Source organism: Pygoscelis adeliae, unplaced genomic scaffold (assembly GCF_000699105.1).
Source record: "Pygoscelis adeliae isolate BGI_AS28 unplaced genomic scaffold, ASM69910v1 Scaffold60, whole genome shotgun sequence".
NCBI classification, from domain to species: Eukaryota; Metazoa; Chordata; class Aves; order Sphenisciformes; family Spheniscidae; genus Pygoscelis; species Pygoscelis adeliae.
In genome coordinates this window covers 1,739,618-1,751,955 of record NW_008823954.1, presented here as the reverse complement: position 1 = coordinate 1,751,955, position 12,338 = coordinate 1,739,618, and the positions used below count along the sequence as shown (strand labels likewise).

General features: G+C 46.6%; 1 protein-coding gene across 1 annotated transcript; it reads left to right on the top strand.

Moving 5' to 3' along the window:
* The first annotated feature begins 92 nt into the window (after positions 1 to 92).
* LOC103915260 (cytochrome P450 2D17) lies at positions 93 to 12,325 on the top strand. Its single transcript, XM_009322051.1, has 9 exons — positions 93 to 305; positions 4,022 to 4,193; positions 4,923 to 5,075; positions 5,728 to 5,888; positions 6,029 to 6,202; positions 8,641 to 8,782; positions 9,404 to 9,591; positions 10,524 to 10,665; positions 10,795 to 12,325. The coding sequence occupies exons 1-9, from the start codon at positions 93 to 95 to the stop codon at positions 10,971 to 10,973; spliced, it is 1,524 nt and encodes a 507-aa protein (XP_009320326.1). The 3' UTR covers positions 10,974 to 12,325.
* The last annotated feature ends 13 nt before the right edge of the window (positions 12,326 to 12,338 follow it).

Genomic DNA, 12,338 nt, shown 5'->3' with positions numbered 1-12,338 from the left:
AGGGGAGGGGAGGGGAGGGGAGGGGAGGGCAAAAGGAGGCAGAAACAGTCTTGGGTCAAAAGAGGAAGACCAAGGAGCAGGCAGGCTACGAAATGGCATTGCTCCTGTGGCTGTGGTCCCAGCTGTCATCCTGCTGGAGCAACATCTCCATACTGGGAGTTTTTCTTACAGTCTTTACTTTACTTCTTGACTTCATGAAGCGCAGGAAGAAGTGGAGCCGTTACCCCCCGGGCCCAGTGTCACTGCCGTTCATTGGGACCATGCTGTACATTGATTTCCGAAACCCCCACCTCTCCTTTAACCAGGTGAGTGCTGGCCCCCGCGATGAAGCGTCCCTCACACGACCGTGGGCCCAGGAGGGGTGGGGACGCCCTGGCACGATCAACCCTTGCACAAAGCCGAAGGGCAATGCCCTCTCCAAAGTCCAGGACAAAACACGTCACTGCCTAAGGACACTGACTTGGCCCATATGGATAAATAGATAAACACACACCGACACTTGCCAGCCTCCATCTCCCGATCTCAGTGGGAGATCTTGTTGTGCCCCCAACGATGGGTGATGCTTGCTCTGCTGTAGAGCGGGCCACCAACTTAACATGTGGGCAGGCGTCGGGGCAAGGGAACAGGGAGATGTACAAACAAGGGAGGAAAAGCAAATATCTGTGGGCTGGGGATGTGGCTGCAGGAATGGCAGACTTCTCTGCAAGTTACTTAAGCACGCCTACAGGCATGTGACAGTCTCAGTGAAAGAGATCAGCTTGCGGGATTTGCCCCAGCAGCAGTGCCCAAAATCTCGGTAGCGTTCCTATTCAAAGTCAGGGCTTAGCTCTTCTCAAAGGAAAAGCACAGCACAGCTTGCAGCAGATAAACCACAGGGGTTTTGGGCTTCAGTTTGCAAATTCTAAAGGCTTTTTCTCTAGGAGAGCACTGTTCAGCTGTCTGTCCAAAATCCGCCAAATGGAGAAACTAAATATAGCATTTGTATTATTTGCTTGCATATAGTCCAAAAGATTACCATTTTTAAATCACATCACATCAGGCTCATGCTAACCACAATCTTGACCAGTAATCGCTTTTAATGATGTATTTCTAGTGCCAGTGAAGTGCTAATTCCCTTTCCAACCCCACTGCAAATACAGTCTTAAGTACTTCAATTCCTTGCATTGCTACAGTGCAGAAATGAAGACACTTAGCTTTTTAACAAAAAAAAAAAAAAAAAAGAAGAAAGAAAAAGAAAACAGAGCACAGTCTGTGGGGCATTGCTACTATTGCACTGTCTTCCAACAACACGCTCCCGAGCGCTTTGTTCAGTGTTACTGACTAGCAGGGGAGCTTCGACCTGCCTTCCCAGGAGTCTTATGTCTGGTCAAAGGGCTTGTCTACCTGGAGGAGACTTAGCTCCATGGCAAGCTCCCATGGTGAGTTGTCCTGGTTTCGGCAGGGATAGAGTTAATTTCCTTCCTATTAGCTGGCACAGTGCTGTGTTTTGGATTTAGTATGAGAACAATGTTGATAACACACCCATGTTTTTAGTTGTTGCTAAGTAGTGCTTACCAACTGAGAAGGCTGGAGGAACACAAGAAGCTGGGAGGGGGCACAGCCAGGACAGCTGACCCAAACTGGCCAATGGGATATCCCATACCATGTGACATTCCATACCATGTGACATCATGCTCAGTATATAAAAGCTGGGGGAAGAAGAAGGAAGGGGGGAATGTTTGGAGTGGTGCTGTTTGTCTTCCCAAGTCACCGTTACGCGTGAGGGAGCCCTGCTTTCCTGGAGACAGCTGAACATCTGCCTGCCGATGGGAAGGTAGGGAATGAATTCCTTGTTTTGCTTTGCTTGCGTGCGTGACTGTTGCTCTACCTATTAAACTGTTTTTATCTCAACCCACGAGTTTTCTCACTTTTACCCTTCCGATTCTCTCCCCCATCCCACTGGGGGGAGGGTGAGCGAGCGGCTGTGTGGTGCTCAGTTGCCAACTGGGGTTAAACTTGTCTCCCCATAACTCTACCAGTTCTCCTAAGCATCAGGATGGACTCTCTTGTGCTTGCAGAATGCTGTCTTTAAAGACCTGTCAACTTTCCTGAGCTTCTCTCCTCTTCAGAGCTCTCACAAGCTCCCACCTATGAGTTTCCTGAATAAGCTAAAGACTGCTCTCCTAAGCTACAGGGTCTGTACTCTGACCTTTTTGACTCTACTCAAGATCTTGAGGTCCGTTATTTCATAGTCTCTACAGTCAATACTGCCACCGATTAGCACACTCCAACCATTTCTGTGAAGAGCGCCACAACCTGCTGTGCATTACTTCTGGTTGGCCTACCTAGCCCCTGTATCAAGAAGTTATCCCTGACACCCTCCAGAATCCTCTGGGATGGCTTCCATCTCCCACTGTGTTGCCCTTTCAAGCAGATGCCACGGAGACTGAGTTTCCTCATACGAACCGAACCAGGTTTGTGATCTGGAGACTTCCTTGAGTTGTGTAAGTATAACTTCATCTACTTTCTCTCAACTTGTTCCACTGCTTGCACTAATACCTGTCAGAATAGTTTCAGACTTATTTCTGAAGCTCCATGGTTTGTTCATAGGATACAAAGTTAATCACTCTTGTTAGTTTCCCCACATTATCATTTGAACAGATATTTTCTTACTTACCTCTGAGAGCATTAATTCTATTGCAGTCCAGTGGGCTCATGCCACGTTCAAGATTACCATATACATTGCTTTTTACCAGCACATCTTCAGTGAACATATGACGAATTAGGTAGCGAGCTGACAACTCTGGCCGAGACTTCCCTTTAGCTACATAAATGACTGAGAAAGGCAACTGAACGTTGCGCCATGGACTTCCAAGAAGTTCTAGAAAGGATGTGTGTGTGTGTGTGTGTGAGAGAGAGAGAGAGAGAGAGAGAGAGAGAGAGAGAGAGAGAGAGAGAGAGAGAGAGAGAGAGAGAGAGAGAGAGAGAGAGAGAGAGAGAGAGAGAGAGAGAGAGAGAGAGAGAGAGAGAGAGAGAGAGAGAGAGAGAGAGAGAGAGAGAGAGAGAGAGAGAGAGAGAGAGAGAGAGAGAGAGAGAGAGAGAGAGAGATATTTTATTTATCCAATACTGACCATGCTTCAAAGTGGCTGTATTACACTAGAACACAAAAAGTTCTCCCCAAAACTACGAGGTTTAGATTGGACGTGAGGAAAAATGTCTTTACTGGAAGAATGGTTGAAGATTGGAACAGGCTGCCCAGGGAAGTGGTTGAGTCACCATCCCTGGAAGTATTTAAAAGACGTGTAGATGAGGCGCTTAGGGACATGGTTTAGTGGGCATGGTGGTGTTGGGTTGACGGTTGGACTCGATGATCTTGGAGGTCTCTTCCAACCTTAATGATTCTATGATTCTATGTCTCTTATAGATCACAACAAATGTAGGGTGTGTGCCAGTTACCAGTTTTACTAGATGTGTACGCTCCTTTTAGGGAGAAAGTTGACCTGAAACTCCAGTGTGAAATTGCCTCTTCCAACCATGTTTCTGGGAACTGGGCTCTGGGTAGAACTTTAGGAACAAATGCATATTAAAAAAAAAATTACGTATCACCTTATCATCAATATTTCCTTTTAGCAGAAGTAGACTAACTCAAAACTTGCTTAGTCTTTCAGATCAAAATAAATACAAGTATTAGGAAATAATCCATTGCTGAGCATGCAGCCTTTGAAAATCCCCCAAAAGATCCTTGACCTTGTGTTGTCAGACAAAATCCAAAATACTTGCACAATGGTCATGGCAACAGTTTGGCCAGGATAGGTGTATCTAAATCTTTCCACTCACAGAGCATTGATCCCTGCTTCAGCTGCTGTTTGGCACCGCTCTGAGCTGTTGCACTGCAAAGACAAAGGTCAAAGATCAGCGGAAGGTCTCCTAGTAAAAGCACCTCAAAAATCACTAAATAGTAAAGGGCCTAAGGAAGGATATGGTGATATTATTGATGTTACATTCAGCTCATTTTCAGGGACGTGCTTTTTTATTTTGGCAGCTTCACAAGAAGTTTGGAAACGTCTTCAATCTCCAGAACTGCTGGACCAACCTGGTAGTACTGAACGGGTATAAAACAGTGAAGGAAGCCCTGGTTCACAGATCGGAGGACTTTGCTGACCGGCCATACTTTCCAGTATATGAACATCTGGGCTATGGAAATAAATCTGAAGGCAAGTCCCTTGGAAATGGACATTCCCTGCTGGCACTAGCATAAGGAGGACTGGGTAGATGGAAGATTTTCTCAGTACAGTGCCACCTCCTCATGTCCCTCTGGTCAATCTCCTTGTATGTCTGCCACCCTTTCGTGGTGACAAATTCAGATTTGATGAAAAGGGGGCTCCCCTTAGTGGCTGTAGTACAGCTCCAGGTGCTAGCACACACCTCTTCAGCAGTGTTAGGACACTATCAGTGGTACAACTTTCCTGCCAGCGTTGGAGCTGGTAGCTCCCGACACCCAGTGGTTAGCGCTTATGCTCACACGCTATGTGCACGTCATTGTCGTCACAAAGAAAACAGTAACTTTCTTCCAAGAGAGAGTATTATCCAGCATCCAGCCCACATCTCTCCTCCTCAGCGCCTGTGCGGTGGCACAAGCTGTACTCGGTTCACACAAGCTGAGGGTGCAATGCTGAATGGTTTGGGGGCGTGATTCCTTTATCCTTAGCAGCACTTGTTGCTCTCATTGAATCCCCCCTCCACCTTCGCTAGCCATGCACATGCAGTAGAAGGTGCAGTAATCCGTTTTTAGAATTGCTGTATGAACAAGCTGTACAAGACCAGACTCTTTCATCTATCCACATAGACCTGTACCTCCAAACTCACATTTGCTATTCTCTAGCGAACCTTGATTGATGTACAGGTCAGAGCTCCTGACATTTCTTGCTCATCCATAATTCCAGGGATTGTTATAGCAAGATACGGGCACATCTGGAAGGAGCTAAGGAAATTCACGCTCTCTACCTTGAGGAACTTTGGGATGGGAAAGAAATCCTTGGAGGAGCGAGTGACGGAGGAAGCGGGATTTCTGTGCTCTGCAGTCAATTCTGAAGAAGGTTTGTCACCTCCAGAAGGATGGGGAAATCATAGAAAAAGGCAATACAGTGATGCAGAGAGAGAGAAGTAATACTACAGCCGCATTTGTCTGCATGCAGTGCTCTCTTCCTAAGCAAATGCAGCGTTTCTAGTCTGTACGCATGAGTGACCCTGCTCTACCTTGAAGCCACTTCTACTTTACAGTGTGGCTACTGTAATGCTAATCCATTTGAAACAGGAAACAAATAGGAAATAAACAGAAATAAAGAGGTAAAATATAATTATTCCCAGAGCTGGGTAACTATTACCTTTATGAAGTTTAGTGGAACATATTGATATTGTTACATGCAATAAAAGTGCTGCTGAGAGTTTTCACAGCACATCACCTGTCATCTAGACACAAAGCAAAGTGTTAGCTGTCAAGTCACAGAACAACCCTGCGACTCAGCTTTTCTTGGGAGTTTTCTCCTTTAATCAAGGATCAACCAAATCATTGTAAGAGGTGAGATCATCTTCACTTCCTAGAATGAGGTATTTGTTTTTTGAGTGGTTTGGGGGCTTTTTCTCTTGAAGGCATCAAAGAGGCATTTGTATATTCTCGTTGCTGACAGCTGAGGTCCAACAGCTTGGTGTTGCTTAGCTTCATTGCTTGGTCTCCATTTCCATTTTTAGGTTGTCCTTTCGATTTACGTTTTCTTGTAAATAATGCAGTCTGCAATGTGATCTGCACCACCATCTACGGAGAGCGTTTCAACTACGGGGATGAGACATTCAAGAAGCTGTTACATTTGTTTGAAAACTCCTTGAATGAAGAAACTGGATTCCTGCCTCAGGTAAACCAAGAGCATAATATGTTCTGTAAGAAGCTGCCCTCTGTGGCTTGAGAGCGTTGTTTTCATTATTTTTCTTTTTACATCACATAATATCTTCTCTTTCTCTCTCTCTCTCTCTCTCTCTGGTTCTGACATCCCAGCTTCTTAACGTGGTGCCTATTTTGTTGCGCATCCCTGGAGTGCCACAGAAAGTCTTTCGAGGGCAAAAGGCATTCATGGACTTCATAGATGTGCTCATAGATAAGCACATGGAGACCTGGAACCCTGCTTACATCCGAGATTTCACTGATACGTTTTTAAAGGAAATGGAGAAGGTAGGGTGACACCAGCAGAACTTCAGGGTCCAGGGGCAATTCCTCTGCCTGTTCAAGCTTGTTGATAGAAGCTGACTTTCCTCGTAAAACTGTATAAAACCCCTTACTAACTAATTTCCTACTTTTTAATTCCATGTTGTATCTTGAGAAGAAAGGTGTTAACTTCTTCATGCCGTGCCTTCCTTTATTGTCTTAAGAGACTATATTATCTGCTGATGTTCTTGTCCCTGTTTGCTACCTTGTTTCCCGTCAGTGTCCAGCAGCTGCCTTCTTTTCCAGCCTACACTATTTTGAAGGCGTTTAAAAGGCAAGAATTGAGAAGTCACTAATATTTCTAAGTTTGTGCCAGGGGACAAGTCAACATGCAAAATTCTGGGTTTGTCTGTGCTTCGGTGACTGATGTCTCGAAATCAGCTACAAAACAGCAGCAACAGAGTGGCTTTTTGGTACCATTGCCCGGTCTGCAGCTTGCCTTTAAACCAAGCCATGACTTGGAAAGATGGCATCTCCTTCGGGATGCGTGTCTTTGAATTGCTTGCCAAGAACTAGTTCCCTACAGATCAGAGGAAGGCCTAAATCTGAACCTCACTGAAATTAAAAGGAGTCTTTCCTTTGATTCAGTCAGGCATGAAGTCAGTATAAAATCAAAGGTACTTGCGTCAGCCCATCCATCCACCATATGTTTCTGCACGTGGATTCACTAAATTTCAAGCACCGGATGAGCAATAGTAGCAAATTCTGCCTGCGAGTTGCTTCTGCCGTCCGAGTCCTCAGGCTGGACTGCTGCTCTGCGTAACAAACCCTGCCGTGCGGCGGGCGCCGGGCAGCGCCAGTCCATGCATTAGCCCCCCAGCTCGGACGGGTAGAGCAACGTGACCCACGTTACTCTGCACTGAGCAGTACTGTTTGGGGGTGGATGTGAGCCTGACCCATGTTGTCTCTTGCCACATCTCTCTTCTGTTCACTAAGGTCCCCTGATAAGCCAGTCTGTGGTTCAACCCCAGTCATCAACCGAGCACCACACAGCCGCTCGCTCACCCTCCCCACCCCCCCCCCCCCGTGGGCTGGGGGAGAGAATCGGATTTTAACAAAAGGAAGAAAACTCGTGGGTTGAGATAAAAACAGTTTAATACTTGAAATAATAAAAAATAACAACAACAATAATAAATTGTAATGGAAAGTAAAACGAGAGAGAGGAACAAAACCCAGGAAGGAAAATACCACCAGAGGTGATGCAACTGCTCACCACCTGCCAACCGACGTCCAGTCAACCCCTGAGCAGCAAGTGCTGCCCCCTGGCCAACTCCCCCCAGTTTATGTACTGAGCATGACGTCACATGGTATGGAATATCCCTTTGGCCAGTTTGGATCAGGTGTCCCGGCTGTGCCCCCCTCCCAGCTTCTTGTGCCCCTCCAGCCTTCTCAGTCGGTAGAGCACGGGGAGCTGAAAAGCCCTTGACTGGCGTAAGCACTACTTAGCAACAACTAAAACATCGGTGTGTTATCAACATTGTTCTCATACTAAATCCAAAACACAGCACTGTACCAGCTACTAGGAAGGAAATTAACTCTATCCCAGCCGAAACCAGGACAAAATCCCTCTACTGGGTTAACTTTGGTCAGATCAGCCCTGTAGCTCCCTTGCCAGAGATCTTTTATTGGAATAACAGTTGAGTCTTAAATGCCTTATTAATTGCTATCCATATTACAACAGCATCAAAATATACAGAATAACTTAACAGAAGCTAGTCCCTAGGAAAGGAAAGTATAAAGAGGATTAGAAAAGACAAGCAGATGAACTCAAGCAGAGAGCTTGTCATATCTCATATGCTAACGAATTTGAGCTCAATTAGTATTTGGATGAGAGACCAGTTTTGCTGAAATTGGTGTTGCAGACTTAATAGGCAGCAATGATACCCTGATCTTTTTTTTTTTTAATTGTAAGAAAATAGCAGGGGAGAAGCAGTGAGAATCTGTAATGCATAGCTATAGCTAACCCCCTCAAAATACTCTTAATTTTGCATCTGCCACATCAATGCAGCCTCCTCTCTACCGCGTGGGTTTTATGATCTGATCAAACCTGAATACCTGTGTTCCACCTCCTCTGAAGGAGGATGTAACAGCAAGTGGCAGGGGCCTGCTGTCTGTTTGAGTGGAGAGCACAAGGCATTCACTTCTGTCCTGAAGGCAGGTTTAGCGTCCATCCCTCAGGAAACAGGAGGTGACCGATGACCTTCAAATACAGGAGGTAACAGGGTCACCAAAGTACATCAGTCATACACGGACCGTTGCCTGTGTTGTGCTCTACTCTCCCAGTGAACTTCTTGGTCAGCAAAAACTGATCTAGTGCTTCAGTGATCCAGCACTTCTCTGGAACAATGGTCTTCTCGCCCAGCAAGTACCCCAGCTCCAATCACCCACTTGTTTGCTCTCCACAGGGTAAGGAGGCTGAAGAGCGCGGTTTCAACTACAACAACCTTCGTCTGGTGACCGCAGACTTGTTTGCAGCTGGTTCCGAGACCACCTCCACCACTCTCCAGTGGGCATTTCTGTACATGCTTCTCCACCCAGAAATACAGGGTAAGTGAGAGGACAGGCAGAGGTGTGGCGTGTTCCCTTCAACCCTCATTTTTCTGTGAGGAGGCTGAACATCTGTTCTCCGTGATTTGGGGATTTTGCAATGAGGAACAGCTTTGGCGATTGCTGGTCTATCAGAAACCAGGAGAAACATGTCCCAAACATAGCTGTTCTGGCAGGGCCCAGTGTCAGTGGGGAAGCCCTGATGAAGAGAGTGGAGTTGGAAGGGCAAGTTCACTCTCTCCTTCATTTTGAAGGCTACTTGGGGACTTCCAGTGGCCAGGCTACCCACCTTCCTGTATTTAGAATAGGTCCTAATCCGTTTTTATTCTGTAATGCTGCATGCCCAGGTACCCTTTCAGCTGCATAGAGGAGGGGTAAGGTAGCACGTCAAGTGACAAGACCTTTATTAAAGACACTGTGCACAAAGAATAGTTACACAGATGGCTCTGAGCAACTGAAAACAAATGCATTCCCCTCTAGTTTCTGTTCCTTTCTCTAATTGCTTGTCCTGCTCTCACCCTACCTGTCTACCAATCTCATGCCACCAGCTTTCCTACAGCTTGTACCGGCCCCTTCTGCTTATCTAAGGGCACTCTAATTCCTCAGCTATGCTGCTTTCAGGTAAGGTCCAAGCAGAGATTGATAAGGTGATTGGCAGAGAGAGATCACCCACCATGGAGGACCAAGTGAGCATGCCCTACACTAATGCTGTGATCCATGAAGTGCAACGCTACGGGGATGTTGTTCCTCTTGGACTACCTCACATGACGTACCGGGACACCGAGTTGCAAGGCTTCTTCATTCCCAAGGTGACCGTGGCCAGATAGGCAATGCAGCATCCTCTCCCTGTGCAGACGCCAGGCCTGGGTTGTGGGTGACCCCACGCAACTCTGCAGCGTTGCACTGCCAGCCCCAAATCACAGTCGCTGGTGAGCACTGAAGTAGGACATTTTGAAATGCTAAGACCAGGCAGACGGTCACATTTGTGCTCTAGGTTTGTGCTGGTTACGTGGGAACCCAACTGCAGTGGCAGCTCAGTGCAAACATTTGCTTTCTTCTCGATGAGCTGTGACATCCACTGCCCTGCCTGTGTTGGAAGGAGAAAGTAATGGAGCCTAACATGCTCTCTGGAGGCACACGACACTAGCTTACTGGCTTTTCTAAGATGGTAGTAGTTAAAACTAATCTCTGAAGCTATTCAAATGCCACTGGCGTTCAGTCCACTGCCATTGTGACAGGCAGCTGCCCTGGCAGCAGTGGTAGCAATGCAAGCCTGGGATTTTTTTTTTTTTAGCCTTGCAATATCTCCTCTAGCCTAGAACGTTGACATGTGAAACAGGAAAGCTTTGCCATTTCCCATGGCCCCTGTGAAAGTTGGGCTTTGAAATCTGTCAGTCAGCTTTTTCTCTCCAGCTATAAAACAAGTCCAGGAGGATCTGAGAAGCAGAGGCTGTTTCCACTGTGTGACCATGAAATCGGCATTTGCATGCAGTGGCCTTTGTAAGGATACAAATTGCAAAAGTTCAGATGCTTCAGAGCATAGGGCAGGCACCATATGCCATTGGAAAAGCACCCTGCTTAAATAAGACACAGAAGAGGAGATTGGTGCCTTTTTCTGAAGCACCGAATGATGGTTGCTATTAGATGGGAGACACGGACCAGAGGGACCAGCGCTGATCCGTTGTGCCAAGATAATGCTGCTGTTCTCACATAAGTTGTTTCCTCTTGTGGAGGGGCGCAGGGGACGACAATCATCACCAACTTGTCTTCCGTGCTGAAGGATGAGGCAGTCTGGGAGAAGCCGAACGAGTTTTACCCCGAACACTTCCTGGATGCGAACGGGCAGTTTGTGAAACCAGAGGCCTTCCTGCCTTTCTCAGCAGGTAAATCTCAGGGGAGGCTCCAGCTGCAAGTCAGAGGCACAGCAGGAGAGGTGATCTGCTCCTCCCGCGGCGATTCCAGCATGGTTTAACGTCCTCTTTCACGGACGCTTTCTACTCCCTCTCTTGCAGGTCGCCGTGCCTGCCTGGGGGAACAGCTGGCCAGGATGGAGCTCTTTATTTTTTTTACCACTCTCCTGCAGAAATTCACCTTTGTGCTCCCCGAGGACCAGCCCAGGCCACGGGAGGATGGTCACTTTGCCCTCACGAACTCCCCACACCCATACCAGGTGCGAGCTGTCCCAAGATAAGTGCACACCACTCCTTTCACTCAGAGACCACCACCAATGCAAACTCTGTCAGAAATGTTGCAGGTCTAGGCAGGATCATGTCGGGTTCCACTCAAGACCTCTCAAGTCTGTGCCGATGTCCCCAGCTGTGTAAAGTAAGGATCTGGCCCAATATATAGTTTAGCTTAATTCCAGTCCTGGATCTTGAATCAGACAGCCACAGCAAGTTACAAATGATGATCAAGTTTGCAAGTACATACATGCCTAATCAGCCAGCTCTGCTGTACTTTGTTTGGGCTCTCACTGGTTGCAGAAGCAGTTCACTGAGCACGCAGCTACTGAAAGAATTATTAGTCCTGAATCAGTTTACTGAAATACAAGGGTATCCTGGGTAAAAGACAACCCTGGGGTCTTGCCAATTCTAGGAGCAAAAAAACTTGGAAAAATCCGTACGGTACTCCTGGCCCACTCCCTTCCTTGTTAGCCCCACTGCGTACCCAAGCCACGCTCTGCCTCCGATGCGGTGCTGTCCCACAGCAGCACGTGCCTCTGCCTGGTGCTCAGGGGAGTCCAGCTCTGGCTCGGTTCCTGCAAAAACAATCCACGGCCCATCAGCTGATTTGGCACGTGCCGCTGGTGGGCAGGGAGAGAGCTTCAGCTCTGACAACAAGGTGACATTTAAATGCAGTTTGAGAGCAGTGCTCCTGAAAAATCTTACCATCCAATAAACACATATCCCCTTCATTCCTTCTTGTTTATTGCATACTCCTGTCTACTGCAAACATATTACATTGCCTTCATTTATAGCCCCAAAGAAAGTTTCAGTCCAGAGAAATGCCTGACAACCCTTATGTCACACTATGCCTCCTGTAAGAGTAAATACCAAGAAAGAGTACATAAATAATCGGTATGGAGTTTCAGCCACAAAAGCAGGTCATTTGTGGAATACAGAAATTCCTATAAATATATTTTAAGAGGAATCCTGGTGTCTAGATTTACCCTCTCCTATCTGAATAGTTCCTGAAAACTGCTTTTTTCAGCATTACATAAAGTCAGCTCTTGGCCAGGCTTGGAACTCACAAAGGGATGGAGTCACGCTGTTTGAAACAGTACAGCTGTAGATTTCAGAGCTACCTTTCTTCCTGCAATATTCCTGACAAATTGTTTTGCAAGGTGTTAAGATATGTTGATGTTTAGATTAGTAGTAACTACCTTTTAACCATGTGGCTGAAAAGACCATAGCATAAAGGAGCTTCTACGCATAATCACAACTAAAAAAAAAAAATCTCTGAAACTGGGTGCAAGTGTGTGCACACACTCGTATCTATCTTTCTAATAGTAATTTTGGAAGGTATGAAAGCTATTGAATTATGCAAATACTTATTT